This window comes from Sphaerodactylus townsendi, linkage group LG02 (assembly GCF_021028975.2).
Source record: "Sphaerodactylus townsendi isolate TG3544 linkage group LG02, MPM_Stown_v2.3, whole genome shotgun sequence".
In the NCBI taxonomy this organism is placed as follows: Eukaryota; Metazoa; Chordata; class Lepidosauria; order Squamata; family Sphaerodactylidae; genus Sphaerodactylus; species Sphaerodactylus townsendi.
The window spans coordinates 154,019,051-154,039,353 of NC_059426.1; the positions used below are offsets into that span (position 1 = coordinate 154,019,051).

At 43.9% G+C, this 20,303-nt stretch overlaps 1 protein-coding gene across 1 annotated transcript in view; it reads right to left on the reverse strand.

The window, feature by feature from the left end:
- ITPK1 (inositol-tetrakisphosphate 1-kinase) overlaps window positions 1-20,303 on the reverse strand; it is a 152,668-nt gene that overhangs the window by 49,803 nt on the left and 82,562 nt on the right. Inside the window, exon 3 of the mRNA XM_048485251.1 lies at window positions 7,751-7,876. Within this exon, the coding sequence (XP_048341208.1) occupies window positions 7,751-7,876 (126 nt within the window). The remainder of the gene's footprint in view (window positions 1-7,750; window positions 7,877-20,303) is intronic.

A 20,303-nucleotide genomic window follows, 5' to 3' on the forward strand; every position in this document is an offset into this window, starting at 1 on the left:
CCTTGTGTCAAGTTGTTTGTTTTGGTCACCATGGAAGGCTGAATTTGATCTGTTTGGCAACTGGAATGGCAAGGTTCTCCATACTGGGAGCTGAAATAGTCTGAACAGTTGTTATAGCTTTCTTGAGTGCAGTCTTTCCAGTTCGATCATGTCCACATTTGAAATTAACAGATCCATGGGGCTGGACAATGTCATTAGCATGAATTATCTGTTTGGACAGCTGCAACCGGAACATTCACCAGAGGAAACCGCAAGAGCTCATCTGCATAGTCAGACATGGAATATAGCTTTTTAAAATAAATTCTGGAAATTGATGACTGGCCACAGGTTTTCCCCACTTTGCTTTTAGTAGTTTATCAAAAATTATGAAGAAGGAAAACTCATTTTATTCAGGCACTCACTGGGGAAGAATTCTTTGTGGCCTTCGTGTCTAGATTGGGTCAGAGGCGTATCTTCACAAAATGATGCCCCAGGCACAGAGCCCTCTCCCCGACATGCCCAATCCGCAGCCGAACACCACCACCCCCGCCCAGTGGCACTTACCTGAGGAAGTCCAGGCTTGCGTGTAGTGTCTGCATCACTACCAGAGGATGGAGTGTTGTGGTCTAACAGTGAACCACAGCCTTCCTCCTCGACAGAAGGAGAACCAACTGAGAGAATGAGATTACTACACGCTCTCAATTCATTTCAGAATCTCATCTATTTATATATTTGAGGGGTCAATCAAATACTAGGAGTGAGGGAATAATCAAACTGCTCTCAAGACATGCAAGACAGAAATATACGAGAACCAGGGCCTTTCCAGTAGGTACCCCAGCATTGTGGAGTGCTCTTCCTCAAAGAAACACACATCTGGTCCCTAATCATGCCTCTTCGTAGAGGCAAAAAGACATTTGTGTTCCACTACACTTTCAAAAATAAGCTTTATTTACATGCTGGAAGATGGATCCTGCTCTGTTTTGTTTTTGTTAGTTCTAATAACATTATTTTACTGCTTTGTAAATGCAGCAACTGAAAAGAGTGGGGTGTTGTGAGGTTTCCGGGCTGTATGGCTGTGTTCTAGTAGCATTTTCTCCTGACGTTTCCCCTGCATCTGTGGCTGGCATCTTCAGAGGTTCTACCAGAACACGGCCATACAGCCCGGAAACCACACAACACCCCAAATGATTCCAGCCACGAAAGCCTTCGACAATAAACTGAAAACAGGTTACAAATAATGATTATGTGTGAATAAATGGTTAAACAAACCACTGTTGGTATGATTACTGGCTTTTCATCCTAAAAAAAGAAAAGGAAATAAACCAGTGTTTTTCAGCCTTCGTCAGGAAATCCTTTTCACTTAGATTCTCCTGTCAAGGAACCCCTAAACAGGTGATAAACTAAACCTTTGGTCTATCCAGGTTGGTACTGTCTATCAGGACTGGCAACAGCTCTCCAGGGCCCTTTCAGCATGGGGCCAAAAACAGCGGCCCAGGGACGGAAAAACACTGGTCCCTGGGGAGCTGTTTGCGCAGCAACCCCCCGGGCCCTGTGTGGGTTCCTCGGACGCGTAAAGCCAGCTTCCACCTCCCTTCCCCGGTGAGGCGTTTTTGAAGGTGCAGCTTCCTGCTCCACTTCACTGCCACGTCCTCAAACCGGTCCTGGAGGGCTGCTAAGACCTGCCCACTCCTGACCCTGGAGGTTGGAGGACGGCAGCATGCGTGAGTCCCTGCAACCAGACAGGCAGCTGGACTGCGTCCTGCAGAGCCGCCTCGCTCGTGCTTTGCCAGCCTCTGTAGGGGGGGGGGGCTGCTTTCGCCCAGCTCAGCTTTGCGAGGGCACAGCCCCTCCCTCCACAAAGATGCAGCTTATAATTTCTGCCAGTGGAGAGGCGCCCTTTCCGCTGGGTTTTCAGGCAGAGATCTTTCACATCACCCACAGTCAGTCCTTTTATCCGACTGGAGATGCTGGGGACTGAGCCTGGGATCTTTTCTATGGAAAACTGGTGTTCTACCACTAAGCCACGGCCTGTCCCCGAACCCTACATGCTGCAGAGATTTCTGATAATTGTTATGACCCACACAGTATTATTTGCACAGCTGCACAACGCTGGGGAAAAACAGGAGGGGAGGGAGAAACTGTCTTTCGGAGAAATTTGTCTGTCATGGACAGCTTCGGTGAGAAGGCCCAGGTTTCCCTGGAACTCAATCTATTGCAATGAGAAATAAACAATTGCAGAGTTCCAACGTTAAGAGCAAGTTTATGAGCCAGTTAAAGTCTATTGTTTGCTTTACATGGACACCCCATACTTCAGGTTTTTAATAACCTGAGAAACATTAAGAACCATCTGCCAATGTCCATTGAGACATCCAATCAGTAACCAGACCTGCGTTCTGCTCCCAGACTGTTGCTAGCAACATTTCCTCCCTACATTCATTTCTAAATAGGAACTGGAATCAAGGAAAATCAACACTAATTGTTTACATCATAAGGATCACAACTGAACAGGTCCTGAACTCTCCGCACAGTATAGCACAAAGGTGCTTCTTCATAAAGAAATTCCCTGAAGTAAGATCCAAAACAGCCCCAACCCCCAAAATATTGATTTTTTTCACAGCTTATTTCGCATGTGTTGTCCACTTGATTGGTTCAAAAAATTGTTTTTGAGCTAATAACTGAGCCAATAAAAGATAGGTGTCAACAATTTGGTTTGGCCTGTCCTAGGTTACAACTACTTATACATTTTAAATATTATTTTATCAACTCGAAGACAACACACAAGTTTACTAAACAATCCCGATATATTTGCTTTACATTGGCTTTAATATTCCATCTTATTTTAACTACTGCAGCATTTTAAATGGTGGTATACGCGATCTTGAAAGCTCTTGAAATGGGAAGGTAGGGCAAAAACAGAAATAAGATTTAAAAAATTGGCTTGAGCCTTCTGATTGACTGTAATCAACAACGCCCAATCAATAACAGTCAAGATGACAATCCATCTAGTCCAGATGCCTGTTTCTAGAAGCGATCAATCAAATTACCAGAGACCAGCAGCAAGGTGGTATTATATTCAGACAAGGCATTTGACAGAATCTGCCCTGAAAGATTCAACCATTTCCAGCCTGAACTTCCTCCAGAGGCAACGTATGAATATTCTCCATTGGCATTTTGACAGCCAGCAGCCAAACCAGTACAGTGATTTCATTTCAGTGTGTGCTAGCCACTGGAATGAGAGCAGGCAATCAGTTAAAGACATACATAACTAACAGTCACATTCGCACCCTCTTTGCAGTTTGCTTGAAAATCCTGTAAAGAAAATGCCTTTTAAAGTCAATTCTGATCACACAGAAAAGAATTCATCATATACGGCATTTACATGAAGAACAAGCAGACCTACTTCCAAAAAGATAAATGGAAGGCCTAATTAATAAAAGAGAAGTAAATCTTTATATGGAACATATGCTCAGCTGCTCCACATCTAGGGCGAGATATGATACTACCCAGCACATTTACACTCAAGCGGTGACCTCCATATATCTGTCTGTGTTTGCAAAAATAGATAAATAGCTTTAAAAACACACACACATCTTGTCTAAGAAAAGGCAGCAATTAATTAAAGTGGGCATAAATTAGCTGAATGTAGACAGACAGGGTAATAAGTTAAATCATAAATGGCCATGTTAGGTTACTAATAGTGCAATCCAATGCACAGTTACTCTAGTCTAAGTCGATCAATTTCAATGGGCTTAAGACTGGAGAAACTACAATGTATGTATGTATCCCCTTCGGGGATAGGGCGGGGTACAAATTAAAATTGAAATGAAATGAAACTCCACATAAAAGTTTTAAAAAGTTAACTATTCTTAGGTAATATGTTTATTGTTTTGTAAGTTCTATAGAGCTACTGTTAGGCATAGTTAGATTTGTCTTAGGTATAGTTTAGTGATACGATGCTGTATTTTTAGATTAGTCACTAGACTAGGCTTGTTGTACTAACGTGGCTGTAGATTAGTTGGGGTCTTAGGTCATTGTGTTTTCTACAGTCTTAGGCTACAGAAGGAGAAAGTTGCCATTGATACATATTATGTCTATTTATGTTGATTATGTATGTTGTTATGATTATTGCTGCCTTATAGCTTATGATGTTATGTTTATTGATGTTCTTGTTGTTTATAATGCCATGTTTATAATGTTATGTTTATTGATGTTTTGTTGCTTGATGTTATGATTACTGATGCTTGCTATTATGCTGTTGTTGTGGCAATGTCAATACCTAGAAGCTGTGGGCAACCCGAATTTTGAGCAACTAGAGCCTAAAGATATCCCCCCCCCCCCAAATCAATGACCACAGAGGAATTGGGCCATCATGCTAAAAGCATGATGCTAAAAGCATTTTTATGAAGTGGGTACATACCTACAACCCAATGCACTTCAGGTAGAGAAGCCTCTACATTTACAGAAATTCATTGAAAGTAATTGTCAAAAGTCTGTACAGCAAAAAATGCTGCAGAATTCAAATGATTTTTGAGATAGGCCACTATGTTTTATTAATGCAAAATTACCTGCTAATTAGGACACAACAATGTATGATTCAATAATAAGCCCAGGGGAAACCCCAGCCTGTCAGGTAATTAAGAGGTCAGACAAATGCTATTTATACACTGGCAGGCTTTTCTGAGCACGTATCCTTGCCTTCTACTGCATAAGTGGGCAGCCCTTAGCAGACACTTCTCCTTGAACGAGATGTGCAGGCTGTTGCCAATTAGTGCTGAGAAATGAGGGACCAACCTCTTCCACAGTAACAATTCCAGCAGTAAGCAGGAAAGCTGGACAGCAGCCAAGGCAGAAATCAGACATACAGGGGTATGCCCCAGTAGAGAATCTTGAGAGATACGTAGCTAACTGAGAGGAAGGAATGTTTGGGTGCTGATGAGTATTAGCCCAAACATGCAGGATAATTCAACAGCTCCTCCTCAAAGACCTCTAAAACAGAAATGCCGCGCTTGGCTTCAGTAGTTATGTAAGAAGGTACTTAAACCATATATAGATTCAAGTGCACGTATTGAGAAATCCACTTTGAAAGGACAGAGTAAACTAATCTCTGGGAACAATATCTGCCTTGCCTTGTTTATTTGAAGTTTGGCTGAAACCCTCATGCAAAGTTCTTCCCGTTATTTTTTTTTTTTCAAAAATAGATCCCTCCACATAGAAAGTGATAACCAAGGGCTTGCTTCCTGGTAACCTGTTGAATGTGCAATGTTCACACAGCCAAGACTGAGCATTTATAAAGTCACAAGAGCATATTTCTGCTTTGTACATAGATTTCTCAGTAATGGATATTAACAGGAATAGCTCCCCAGATTTAAGTAGGTATGCTTTGCCGTTTGTCTCCCTGTATGTTGTGTAAAGAGCAGCTCAGCAACATAAAATGCTGCAATTGGGATTTGTCACCCACAATATTCTGACCAGGTATTGAACTCACATACAAGAAACTACCTTATACTGAGTCAAAAACATAGTTCTCAAAGTAAATATTTTCTATTGTGACTTGCAGCATTAGTCTAGGCAGGGGCCTGCAACCTGCAGCTCTCCAGATGTTCATGGACTACAAATCCCATCAGCCCATGCCAGCAGGGCCAATTGGCCATGCTAGCAGGGGCTGCTGGGAATTGTAAGTCATGAACATCTGGAGGGCCCAAGTTTGACCCTATGGTCTAGGGCCGTGGTGGTGAACCTATGGCACTCCAGATGTTCATGGACTACAATTCCCATCATCCCCTGCCAGCATGGCCAATTGGGGCTGATGGGAAATGTAGTCTATGAACATCTGGAATGCCATAGGTTCACCACTACTGGTCTAGGGTCTCAGGAAGATATCTTTGGCATTACCTACTACCTGATCCTTTTGATAGGAAATGTCAGAGACTGAATCTGAGATTTTCTGCATGCAAAGCACAGGCTCTATCACTGAGCTATGGCACTCCTCGTCTCAAGTTCATTCACCATTCTCTCCCCCCTTATGTAACTTTAGGGAGGGAAAAAAACCTTTTGCCAACACATGGAATAGCCAAGAGAACAAACTATATTCTGTGCTCATTTCAGGATAACAAAGTGCATGTCTTTAATTCCCAATTTAGTTAGTTACAACTTTTATATATCGCCTTTCTACCAAAGCATTCAGGATGTTTCATGCTCTGAGACATGATACAAAAGAGACAGTCAGGAGAAGAAAACAAACAAATAAATACAAGAACAATCAACTCTTCTGGCAGCAGTTCATTCTGAGAGGGGAGATGTTAGATGAGAGTCAGCTCTGGCAGAGCCAACAAACAAGGCCTGTGCTGTCTTGCCTTCATCTCTGCTGGGGCCAGGTGGAATGATGCTGAACCTTACTTAACTTTTCTTTTACTGCAGGATCTGCAGTACTTGATGAAGAACTACCGGAGTTAATGGGAACCACACATTATGTGCAACTTGGGAATGTCACCTGAACTAGCACCCCTATGTTGTTCACTCTCTTCGTCTCCAAAACCATGTTTTCTCCACAGTCACTAGTCAACCACACTGAGGGATAATTACAAGTTATGGGGGAGAAAAGAGATGCCTCTTTTGGGAAATGTGCCATTTACTGGGCAGTGATGCCTGAAGAGGACAAGACTCTCAGCCTTTAAGGTGACAATGGTAGAAAATAAAATTACAGAAGTTTCTCGGGGAAGCGCTTCTGGAGATGCAGTCACAGGACCAGACCTATACATGCTGCAGGACAGCAAACAACTAGACTATGCAATCTGAGCTCTATTCACAGAGTACCAAGTTTACAAGTTTATGCATGGGGTAGAAAATGTTGACAGAGAGAAATTTTTCTCTCTTTCTCACAATACTAGAACCAGGGGGCATTCATTGAAAATGCAAGGGGGGGGGGGATTAGGACTAATAAAAGGAAACACTTCTTCACACAACGTGTGATTGGTGTTTGGAATATACTGCCACAGGAGGTGGTGATGGCCACTAACCTGGATAGCTTTAAAAAGGGCTTGGACAGATTTATGGAGGAGAAGTCGATCTATGGCTACCAATCTTGATCCTCCTTGATCTGAGATTGCAAATGCCTTGGCAGACCAGGTGCTCAGGAGCAGCAGCAGGAGAAGGCCATTGCTTTCACATCCTGCACATGAGTTCCCAAAGGCCACTGCGAGTAGCAGAGTGCTGGACTAGATGGACTCTGGTCTGATCCAGCAGGCTAGTTCTTATGTTCTTATGTTCTTACAATGTCCTACAGTATTGAGGAATATTCTCTTTACAAAGATTTACTGAGGATCAGAGGCAGAGCGAGGGGAAACTGCGCCTGGTGTGTGCACACCAATGCCCCTGCCGCAGCATTGCCCCCCCCCCCGACAGCCCAGCCACGCCTCTGCTGCAGCTCCGTCCTGGGCGTCGCGCCCCGGCCCCATGGGTGCTACGCCACTGCTGAGGATACAGCAAGAGTAGGTTACACATGATCCTGCTGTCTTGCAGCACACATTTCTATGGTGTTACAGCACAGATTAATTGCAAAAGATAGCAGATTAAATAGTAACTGTTAATGAAGAAAGTTTGAGGCATATATGAATGCACTAGAGTCACTGCTTCATAATTAAAGGCAAGTGGCAGTAGTCGCTACCATCTTGCCATCCGCCTCTGCTATGAATCACAATAAATAAAATAAATAGTAATATAAATTGTGATAAATAAATAAGGCAACCCCCACCCCGCAAAAACTGTTACTCACCTGGAACCTGTGAACCAACTCCAATGACTGGCTGTCATTTTGGTCCGCTTCAATGATGACATCCGTTAGTTTGTGTATAATCACATCTAGTGGGCCCTGGTCTTCTATTGGTCTGGTAAGGTCAAGCTGGAAGAATCACACACAAAAAAAACATAAAATGAATTTATTCCATGAAAGATCAGAAATTACTTGTTTTGAAGGTGGAAACTGAGAAAATCAACTTCTAATGTAATATAAACCTAGCCTAACTAGTCTACTTCACCCACACTAGTACTTCTAGTTTGACTGGTAATGGAACTGCCAAGCAAAAAGTACCAGACCACAGCCACACAGTCCAGAATACACAACAGACAGTATGATACGTCATTTGGACCTATGTCATCCATATTTCATTAAACCTGCTAATGTTGACAGCACAGTCTATACTGGATCACAGAACTGAGAATTAATTCTGCATCTATCCATATTCTGTCAATACGTTTGCATTGGGTTCCCTGCTTCTCCTCCATGATGTGGTATAATATGGGGGAAGGCACCTAACTTCTCAGGACATTTTAATATTGCATACAAAGCTTTTGATCAGGTGCAAATTTTCTGCTGTTCTACAAGTGGAAACACAAGAAAGACCATCCGCACAAAGTCATCGTGACATGCCTCTGAAGAGGCCAGTGATAGATGCAGGTGAAAAGTTAGGAGGAAAAACTATCAGACCATTGCCACACAGCCTGGAAAACCCACAACAGCCCATTGATTTTGGTTATGAAAGCCTTCAACAATACAACTCATACTGTGTCTGTTTGTGTGCTGTCACGTCACAGCTCACTTATGGCAACCCTGTAGGCCCATTCTAGCTTCCCCCCTTTAACCTTTATTGCTTTTATTGCCCCAATGAAAGCCAAACTGCTACTCTAAAATCCTTAGGGAGGTGCTAACAATGAATACATGCAGAAGTGCTAGTTCCACCCTCTAGCAGCATGCAGACCTTAAATCCAGAAACTCTACTCAAGTCAGCTGATGACTACAACCAGTGGCGTAGCACCAAGGGTGTGTGTGTGTGATGCATCGGGCATGCACCTCTGCGGGGGCGTGGCGAGGGTGTTCTGGGACAGGGGTGTGAGAGGGGCCCTGGGGCAGTTCCCCCTCGCTCCGCCCCAACTACAACCCAGGACCCTGGTGAATCATCAGCAGACAGCTCAAAATGGCTACTGCATTTAACATGCACAGGAGGGAATCTCACAGCCTCTCTCTGAAGCTGAGCTTTTATAAAGTCGGCAGGCAGATTACTCAGAGCACTTGAAAAAAGGGGAAACAGCACGTTTAATTTCAGGTTAACCTCAACCCCTCCTAAGTTCCCTGGAAGAGAGACAGGATGCAAATGCAGCGATTAAGCTTTACCTCCTTTTTGCATGCAGGCTTGTCTTTTACCTTGTAAAAGAGCTGCAGGAGCGAAAAATAAATCTAAAGGGATGTCACTTGTACTCCTATCTAGAATTCAGTAGCTCCAGCATAAGAAAAGACATTCAAATGTGGAGTAAAAGTTGAACTTTTGAAACCAAAATCCATATTAAGAGCAATCAAAATGCGTGTGTGTTAATAGTTGAATGGGTTTAAAGTATCAGCCGGGAACAGAGCAAGCAAAACTTCGTATGGGACCGCTGTGTGGTCCTTGCTCATACAGCTGAGAAATATACTAGAATCAAACAGGGTAGGCTATAGGTTGCTTTCTTTGACCTAGAATCTGAATTTGATATGGTCCTTCAAGATAAATTAGGGAAGAAGATATGTAAGACAAATATGCCTCTTGGGTTACTTTTTCTGATTAGTTCTGCTTTATTCTAACACAGATAACAGAGTCTGTGATGGAGCAAATAGCTGTTTATTGGCAGGCATAAGACAAGGTTGTGTTCTTGCTTCTACCTTGTTGAATCTCCACATCAACGTTTAGTCCCTTGACTAAATATGCTGTCTTTGCATTCTCCATGGCTGGGGACTTATCCAATTCTAGTTATGTTACATGAAGCTTTGAATTCAGTAACCAGAGTGGACTGAGTCAATCAACTGAGATTTTTATTCAGTATTGTGCTGACGAACATCTGGTAATCAACTTTAAAAATCTAATATCTGCTAGATCTTGTAAGACAAAAATTTCATACTGGAATATATTAGGCCACTCTATGGAAGATGTTCAGTTTTATACATATTTGGAAGTTATATTTTGATATTCACTGTCTTAGACTTCGCATGCTAAAGGACATTTTTTTAAACAGCTGGTGTTAGTTATTCAGTTATAATATTAGAAATACATAGATAATTATGAAATTACTGCAGGATGAACGATCTCCACATTCATTAGGGATACCAGGTCATGTTTTTCTTTGTCGCAATGTTTGCATTTTGCGTGAATGCCTGACTTACCAGTAGATAGAGGAAATTTATTAAAACACTCCCAAATTAGGTCTCTGTTACAGTCTGCTACCATTATAGACTTTCTCCTCCAGGGAGAGAAATATATGATAAATCTCAGCCTATACACACGAAGATCCCAAGAGGTGTGGAATATTCTGCTCAAAAAGTCTCACTTACATTTTTACTGCTTGCCCTTCTCTCCTCACACTCCTTGTACAGAACTATCCAACCCAAACAATCTTCTATTCATTGAGCTTCTTGAAACTTAACACTTAAAAGGTAATGGGTTGATTCTGTGTACATAGATTTGAAAAGGAACAATGGGACCAAGGCAGTGGTGGGATTCAAATAATTTAACAACCGGTTCTGGTGGTGGGATTCAAATAATTTAATAACTGGTTGTTTACAAGTGCCATTTTAACAGCCGGTTCTGCCGAAGTGGTGCAAACCTGCTGAATCTTACCACTGTACCAAGGTCTTCCTCAGATCAGTATGTTTATTTTATAACGTTTTTGATGTGAAAAAGATGTATCTTACCTCTGCAGACACAAATTCTCGGTTTTGAGACCTGCAAACCCATGCATCTGTGATAATATCTTCTAGATAGAAAAAAATTACCCAAAATAACCTCTGGAACAGCATGGCATTGTAAATGGATTAATGGAATTCATTTACCCAAAAAATTGAACATTGTATGAACATACAGACTCATGCTACAAAATTAAAAACTAATTTTTATTTGTATTGTCGAAGGCTTTCACGGTTGGAATCAATAGGGTGTTGTTTGGTTTCCGGACTCCCCCCCCCCCCACCCCCCCCCCCCCCCCCCCCCCCCCGCCCCCCCCCCCCCCCCCCCCCCCCCCCCCCCCCCCCCCCACCCCCGCCCCCCCCCCCCCCCCCCCCCCACCCCCCGCCCCCCCCCCCCCCCCCACCCCCCCCCCCCCCCCCCCCCCCCCCCCCCCCCCCAACCCCCCCCCCCCCCACCCCCCCCCCCCCCCAGCCCCACCCCCCCACACCCCCCCCCCCCCCCAACCCCCCCCCCCCCCACCGCCCCCCCCCACACCCCCCCCCCCCCCCCCCCCCCCCCCCCCCGCCCCCCCCCCCCCCCTCCCCCCCCCCTCCCCCCCCCCCCCCCCCTCCCCCCCCCCCCCCCCCCCCACCCTCCCCCCCCCCCCCCCCCCCCCCCCCCCCCCCCCACCATCTTCAGAGGATCCTCTGAAGATGCCAGCCACAGATGCAGGCGAAACGTCAGGAGAGAATGCTGCTAGAACACGGCCATACAGCCCGGAAACCACACAGCACCCAAGTGATTCCGGCCGTGAAAGCCTTCGACGATATTCACAGTGTCCTTTGAACAGTATTCTTTTACCTAGCTAATCTAGAAAGAGTAAGAATTTAACATTTGACAGTTTAAGAATAAGATTTGGTGACCGCCCATCACATCAAATGCCTATTAAGGCAAAAGTATTCGTGCATTCTATGTATTTTATTCCAGCAGCCAATTAATGTCATAAATAAAATGTCATAAACATATTGTCATAAATATTCAAGCTTTTGAGTGGTTGTTTCAGAGTTCTCTGGCAACGTGCGCTCCTTCTGCTGAACAGAACGTACAGGGCCAGCCCAGGCTAGCTCTCTCCAAAGTCTGCATAGGGCATTCCTAAAGCAGCTGTGTTATTCCTGGGGTTACGGAGCAAGAGAAGTTTTTATACCTTATCTTGAGTTTGAGATTTCAGCTTATTACGCTGACCAAAATCAGGGTTGTGTGGAACGTTACCTTCTAAGGCAAATCTGGGGGGAGGATTGCCTCGATAATTCATTCTTGCTACGTGCAATCCCAATGCAACAATCAATATGGCTAATTCTCAGAGTGGCCAAAGTCCTGCCTTCAATGCATTTCTTTTATCATTCCTACTTGTCTAAAAGTTGCTCTCCCACTGACGCCAAACTCACTTGGCCGTTTAGCACTTGCTACTGCTGATAACGGAACTAAAGGGAAGGGACGGAGAACTGCCTATGTATAAACCTTCCTTTGTGTCAAGAGAGTCAGGCTGATCCCTTTTTGCAAAAGGCAAACTCAGACTAAGCCATTGCAGACTTAACAGAAGAGTGAAAAGTTCAGCGAAATTTATAACCTTCTCCCCCCACTTTCTACATGGCACGTTCAAGTTCTGCTGAAGCAGCAAAGGGCGGGGAAAGGAAATCCACTTTCACTGCGGAAGTTTCCCAGCCTCCTCCCACCCCCTTTCGCCCCAACTAGACAGATGTCTGCACCACTGATAGTCAAGACAGAATCCAGCTCCCACTGTGGATGAAAAGATGTCAACACACCACTTTTCAGTTCTTCACAGAGCTCACCAAAAAGGAAGTTAAGGTGATGATTTGTCATTGCCTGCTGAGATCTGTATTGCAAGATAACTTCTCCTTGCTATTTTCACTTTATGTCCAAAAGCCAACACCCCAAGTGTACGATCCCACGAGTCTTTTAATTCTACCCTGTTAAATTATTGTATTATTACATACAAACAGCCCTGACCTGGATGGCCCTGGCTAGCCTGATCTCATCAGTTCTGAGAAGCTCAGCAAGATTGGCCATGAATGGGAGACCTCCAATGAATTCCAGAGTCACTTCACAGAAGAACACAAATACTGCCTCTTTGACAGCCTGTTGGGGTTTCCATAAATCAGCTGCATTTTCTACCACCAAATACAAACAATAGTCATTTAAACCATTTACACCTCACCTTTCTCCCCCATGGGGATCCCAAGTGGTTTACGTTCTTCTCCTCTCCATATCTTGGTAATTGGATTGCTGACTGGCCCAGGCCCTCTTGGACACTAGTATAGGGTAATATTCCCCCTTCCCTGGGGCCCCTGTTCTGCTCCCCAAGTGAATCTGTTTTTGGTGCCCTGTACTTGGCTAGGACACAGTGGGGGAGACATAAGCCAGGTTCAACAGTTCTTACAATAGGTTTATTACCTGAGAGAAACAGGACCCTAACTCCTCCCTTGGGTCTATCTAAATCAGAGTACTTGCTTGTCTTGAGCAGATTTGAAGCTGTAGACTGTGTCTTCTCTTGGCTGCTTTCAAGAAAGTCCACTGTGTCTTGCTTCCTTTCAGTTCTTTCAGTCTTTGTCCAGTTCTAACTGTTATTAAACTTGACTTGTGCTCTATGGACCACCATATACTAATATGTACGTCATGAATATTCCAGTCTCCAACTACCCTTGGCACCTCACTCTGACTGACTGGCTAGAACTAAAACAGGGGATTGCTGGGTAAAGAAAGGAAACTGCCTATTAGGAAATGTCTTAAAGGGACAGGGGCTAACTAAAATATCCTCCCTCAGAAGACTTAACAATGAACTAAAACCATGCTAACTATGGGGAAACTGAATCTTAATGGGGAAATAACAAAAGCCTTTGTGGGAGCATGACAGCCCCTGAGCAGTCTCCTAAGGCAGTGCTTTCCAACCTTTCTGGTATGGTGGCCCACATGTCCAAACTTTTTGAGTACTGGGACCCACTTGGAAAAATAGAGAATGCACAACTCATTAAAGCTTCAAAATCCTGGGACCCCTTGCACAAGCTTCACAAACCACTTTTGGGTCAGGTTAGGAGACATGGTTCTGACATTTTGGTGCAGAGGGCTTTTTTGCAGGCCTTATGAACTGTAGATTGAACCTGGTTTTTCTGCATTGAAAACATCCACTCTGAACATTGAGATAAAACCGCTTCCCCAAGTTCAAAAGCACAATTGTGGATGAGTAACATAACCCACAACAAAAGGTCTCCCTCAAAACATTCTTTGTGAAATTTAGACGTCATTTTTCTGGACTGTTATGAATCATGGCAGCAACAAAGGTTCCCTCAACAGCTGCCATCCTTCTCTCTGGTCTTATCTACAAGGTTTAAAGTTCTGTCTCAAGCTTCACAAATGAGAGTTACTGCAAAGATACGCCTGCATTCAATCTCAATCTGCATTCAATCTCTACCACCCCCAGCATGAAAATGTTTTGATCCATAATTTTTAAATTATGTACAATTCAAGTAATACTTAAAATTATTTACATTGTATCAGTATTTTTTTGAAAGCTGTTCCTAGCCATGGTGATTAAAGGGAACCTCCAGCTTCAGAGGAAGTAAATCTCTGAATACCAGCACCAGGATGTAACATTAGGGGAAGAGTTTGGCCTCTGTGCTCTGTTGTGGTACCTCCAGAGGAACTGGTTGGCCACTGTGGGAGACAAAAGGTTGAACCAGAGGGATCACTGGTTGGATCCATCAGGATTCTTCTTTTGTTCTCATGGCCCTTTTAGCTGGAGATGCTGGGGATTTAAGCTGGGGCGAAGCAGATGCTCTACCACTGAACTATGGACCATCCCCAAAGGGTACTCAACCACCACTACCTCTTGTGATTGAGAGGATCTGATTTAAGAACAGTTGAGAAGAAGAGTTGGATTTATATCCCCCCTTTCTCTCCTGAAGGACACTCAAAGGGGCTTACAAACTCTTTTCCCTTCACAACAAACACCTGTGAGGTGGGTGGGGCTGAGAGAGCTCAGAAGAACTATGACTAGCCCAAGGTCACCCAGCTGGCATGTGTTGGAGTGCACAGGCTAATCTGAATTCCCCAGATAAGCCTCCACAGCTCAAAAGGCAGAGCAGGGAATCAAACCTGGTTCCTCCAGATTAGAGTACACCTCCTCTTAACCACTATGCCACTGCTGCTCCTTAAAAACTCTTAGCATGGGTCTGTTCAAGGGTTACCTTTCTCTGACGTCTTCCTGAGACTGTGTGCCCGGCTGAAGTGATCATCTTATTCTCCAGCTCCACACTGTTTGGTTTATTTTACCCAGATTCACCTATATTCATGCCCCAGGTCTGATCTTTCTGTAGCCTGCTGCTTGAAAATTTAACACGTTAATGTCTTCTGAGGCAAGTCTTGTGAGCAGAGGACTCACAGAAAGACTGTCATTAGCAAATATACATTGTGCAGGACCAGACCACCCTGGAATTCACAAGTCAACCAAGCCTTGCCGCAAAGACGTTAAATGTTTACTGCAATATATAAAGATATATGGGTGGCTGATTGTTTAACCATTTAAAAATATTTAAATTCAGCCATAAAACCTTGTTAGGGGAGAGCTTGGGTCAATCAGAGACTCTCAGGCTAACCTACTTCACAGGGTTGTGGTGAGGATAAAAACTGAAGGAAAGGAGAAACCATTCTGGGTCCCCAGAGGGGAAAGTGTTGGTAGAAAAGTGCTACCAAGTCACAGCCAACTTATGGTGTCCCTATAGGGCTTTTTAAGGCAAGAGATGAACAGAGGTAGTATGCCATTGCTTACCTCTGCTTAGTAACCCTGGGGTCTACCACCCCAGCACTAATATGGACCAACCCTGTTTAGCTTCCAAGATCTAACAAACCTGGACCATTTAGGTCAGTGTCCTGGGAAGAATGTGTGTGCGTGCAAATTGCCATCAAGTTGCAGCTGACTTATGGCAACTCCACAAATTTTCAAGGCAAGAGATTGTCAGAGATGGTTTGCCCTTGCTTTCATGGGCACAAGAGCCCTGGCATTTCCTTGGGGATCACCAATCTAATTACTACCCAGCAGCTGACCCTGCTTAACTTCTGAGACCTGCGGCTAGCCCAGACCATTCAGATTAGGGCAATGGGAAGAATAGCAGGACCTAAATATCTGCAACAATAGTAAATAATATCTTATATTCTTAGTTGTGGGCCCAGCTAAAAAGACATTCAGGAATCACACAGAACCAAACAAAACTTTAGCTGGAGAAGAAATGATTTGGACTAAGCTGGTCATCTTTGGCAGGAAGATAAGCTGTAACCCCACGCAACATGAGTGTGGAGAGAAGACAGGATGTTGCAGACATTTTTACTGCAGCAGAAGGCCATTGCTTTCACATCCTGTACGTGAGCTCCCAAAGGCACCTGGTGGGCCACTGCGAGTAGCAGAGTGCTGGACTAGATGGACTCTGATCTGATCCAGCAGGCTAGTTCTTATGTTCTTACTGGCCAAGGGAGATCTGACTAAGGAAAGTAATAACTAACTGCATATCACTGCTATCCATTCTACACATCAGTGGGTGTCCTTTCCCAGAAGGAATATTTTTTTGGGTACACTCCAGCAGTGGGACAGACTCCCATTTCTGGATGTGAACTTTCATGAGGACAGTGAGACTAAAAGGGGAGGAGGCTTACTGCTAAAAATAAATGCCTTCCTGATTTTTTGCCAAATCAAATGGATTCTATATGAATAATCTGTGTAGCAACCTGTCACAGCATAGTTGTGGTGTGTGGCTTATCTGAGAACTAGCGGAAAGGACTAAAATTGAGGAGAGTCAGATGTTGGGGCAGAAACCCCTCCTCCCCTTCCCTTCCCTCCATAATTCAAACAAAGATAATCAGTACTGACCTATGTTTATACACTTCAACTGCAAAATGTGCTATGCAAGGGACATCTCTTTCTGGTGATTATTTAAAGTCACATGGAGCAAAGAGAAATTTAACTGAGGAAAGAGTGGAATTTGGCTTGCTGGGGATGAAAACTGTATGATGGGTTTTTGTTATGAAGTAGATGACAGAAGCGCTGCATAAGAAGGTACTCATGCTCAGAGCTAATTTAGTCACTACATATTTCTTAGATATTAAACAATTTATGTTGAATTTGGAAGCAATGTAATACAACCAATTATCAAAACAGGGAATGGATATCATATACAAACCGTTCCTTAGGGGGAAAAAAGGCTAGAGGTTGGCAGAAAATCACAACTATATATTTTTCAGGTTTCAAAACTGAATAGCCCCCACTTAAAACACTTCTGGGATAAGTTGAATAGATCCCACCAGGCGCATAAGCTAAGTACAGAGGTGCATCCACTGTTCACCCCCCAAAAAAACAAATCTGCATGATGTGCCCACATATAAAAGTGGCCCCAAATCAGCATGCACTTTCATGCAAATGCCATTTAGGTGATCAACTGCTTGTACTTTATAAAAAATTCATTTGTTTCCCAAATCTATCTCTGAGTAAAAGTTACTCATATGAAAACATAATACGGTCTGCAAACCTTAGTTAGTAAATGAGAACTATCTGAACAATCCTCCCTCTCAGAACAAATTCCTTGGCAACCCTTCAATATCTATCTTAAATGTGAAAAATAGTTCTTATCCCATAATACACATACAAGGGCTCCCAGCCATGATTTGAAGGAGGTTTGCAAATGCAGGTGAAGAAGAATTTTGTTAACATTAGCCATAACCTGCGACAGAATAATTCTGAACAACGATTTGCACCAAGAGAAAATTTACATCGGGGAAGGGAATAGGGGAGAGGAAATGAAAATAGTGTTTAGGGGTGGATCACTGAATCACCAGGCAAGTGAGGAGAAGGGGTGGCATGCAAGGGGAGGGGAGGGAGGGAGAGGTGGCATGCAAGGGAAGAAAGGGGAGGTGGCCTGGCATCTAGACATGAGTTATCCCCCCTAGCGGAGGGAGTGGGAGGGGAGGGAGGGGTGGCATGCAATGGAGGGAAGGGAGGCAGGGGAGGGGAGGGGTGGGGTGGCATGCAAGGGAAGGGGAGGGAGGGAAGGGAGGGGTGGCATGCAAGGGAGGGGAGGGAGGGGAAGGGGACACAGTATTGAAGATCAAATAAAAATAATGTCAATGATCTCAAAAAATTACTTCTCCCATAACAATTCTTTTCATTTTCAATCAGTCTCTGGCTGTGTTCTCAAACCAGCCGGAAAAAACATACAGAATTTTAAATGGAAACTTGTCATTTGGTTCACGGCAGTTCCCTGCTGCTTGTTGCAATGACTGCGAACGAAATATTGAACTAATAAAAAGACTGAAGCTCTTCCAACCAGTTCCCATTCATGATGCCGTCACAAATCTGTACAATCCTCTCATCTGCTTGACCCTGGATCTTGTCACTTTTATGGACTAGCCAACATACAGGGTGAAGAAGACACCATTTCTGTCCACTTTCTGAAAAAATACATAAAATTGTCCTCTTTCAGAGGTCTTTTGTTAACGTTGGGACATTTGTATTCTAAGAACAGACTCTGAGAAGCTATTTCTCAACCCGGCCCTTTATTAATGATGAATTGTGTTACAGTGGTTACTGAGTCTGCAGAGAAAGTTGGGATGTAAATGTTTAGATAAAATATATAAGAAACAAATAAAAGCTAAACATATCTGAATAAGCTGGGCTCACACCCCATTTGCCTTTGAACACAAATCTACTTTATACTGAATCAGATTGTTACAGTGCAATCCTACTGGGGAGGCTGAATTCAGCTGTGGAGCCAGGGTGAGGCTGAATGAAAAATTGGGATATTTGTTCACAATTTCATCTGTCCTTGTCCAAGTTCAGTGATGGTGAACCTTTTTGAGACCGAGTGCCCAAATTGCAACCCAAACCCCACTTATTTATTGCAAAGTGCCAACCCAGCAATTTAACCTGAATGCTGAGGTTTTAGTTTAGAAAAAAACAGTTGGCTCTCTCTTCCTCCGCTCCACCCGCTTGAGCAGGGGCCAGCCTACTGTAGGATCCAGCAAGTCCCACGCGCACTGCTCTGTGCCTCTATAGCATCTCTACACCCTCTGCGCCTCCCCCCCCCCCAGGCAGCAGCCACCCAGAGCACAGGCACCAGGCCCGCCAGCCGAGTCCTCCCTGCTCACTGCTGTGCGCACACGTCGTGCTCAGTGGCCCAGGCCAGCCTAGATGGGTGTGTGTGTGTGTGTGTGCGCGGGGGTGATTTTCCACCCCCACATGACGAACTCCATGTGTGTGTGCCCACAGAGGGCCACCTTTGGAACCCGTGCCATAGGTTCGCCATCACTGTCCTAGTTCACTGTAGAGTTTATTTCTACACCTAACCAGAGATGCCAATACCCTTAAACTGTGTTAAAACATGTGCGTGTGTGTATACTGGGTTATCAATGAGCATGCAACACACAGAGCTGCTGAACAAGAGAGAGTTAATTTTCTAAAAAGGTCTTTCTTCCAATCTTATGCAAATGCCTTAACAGTTAAAAAAAAGCTTGAAAAGCAGGGCTGTCTGGCAGCCTTCTGTATTTGTGATGGGAAATCATTATCCTCTAACCTCTGGAGTTCAATATTTGAGGGCTTACACAATTTAATATGGCAACTCCTGAAGGAGTATTTGTTCAAAACCTACCATTACCCAGGGTTATTTTTCCCCAGGGCAAATAAGCTGTGTAGAAAGTAGTCACATGATCAATCTTGCTTACACAAAAATCTTGGTTATTGGGATAAACCTCTCCCTGCTCTACAAGGCAGGGAATTGAGAGCCAAACCAGACTTTCTGGAAGCAGCCATGTTTGTTCACATATCAGTTCGGTTTCGATCTGAAATGGATATAGGGGGAGACATGCTCATTTTTAACAACATTTGTGTGCAACCAACAAAAACTTCCTTTCCCTCCTCACCACACATCACTGCTGAAAGCTTTTATCCCTTCAAGCTGAAACATGAGAAAAGAAATGTGTGTGTGTGTGTTGGGGGGGGTGGGGGTTGAGTTCAATTCCTCTAAAAGAAAGAACCTCTCCCACAATCATTTCAGACAACACAAAGCACGTGAAAAAAAACTCCTCAGGAGGAGACTCCTTATATCTAGATGTTATGGGTTGGCCCCATCAGCCCCTTCCAATTGGCCATGCTGGAAGGGGCTGATGGGAATTGTAGTCCATAACATCTGGAGTGCCAAAGGTTCGCCACCACTGCTCTAGTTGGTCCCCAACTGTTCCATACCTCCATGATAGTAGTAATAGTAAGTAGTAAGTATCTACTCAAAAAGCAAAATTAATGTCATGGACACTTGTGTTTATTGAGAAAATATCTAAAAGGGAATTCATTGTATATTAAAAATTCAAGTTTCATATGGACGAAAGGGCACACTCCAGTAAAAAAAAAAGAACACCAAGAATGGGTCAAGGTCTATTACCTTCTATGGAAGACTGTTGGGGCAAAGCCTAAATGTCCTCTGAAAGGAATCGGGGCACTAAAGTCAAGGGCAGATTTAGATTCTAACCAAATCATGTCCTTTAATGCAAAACCTTGTTTCCGCCCATGTAAGGTAGTGACAGCTCTTC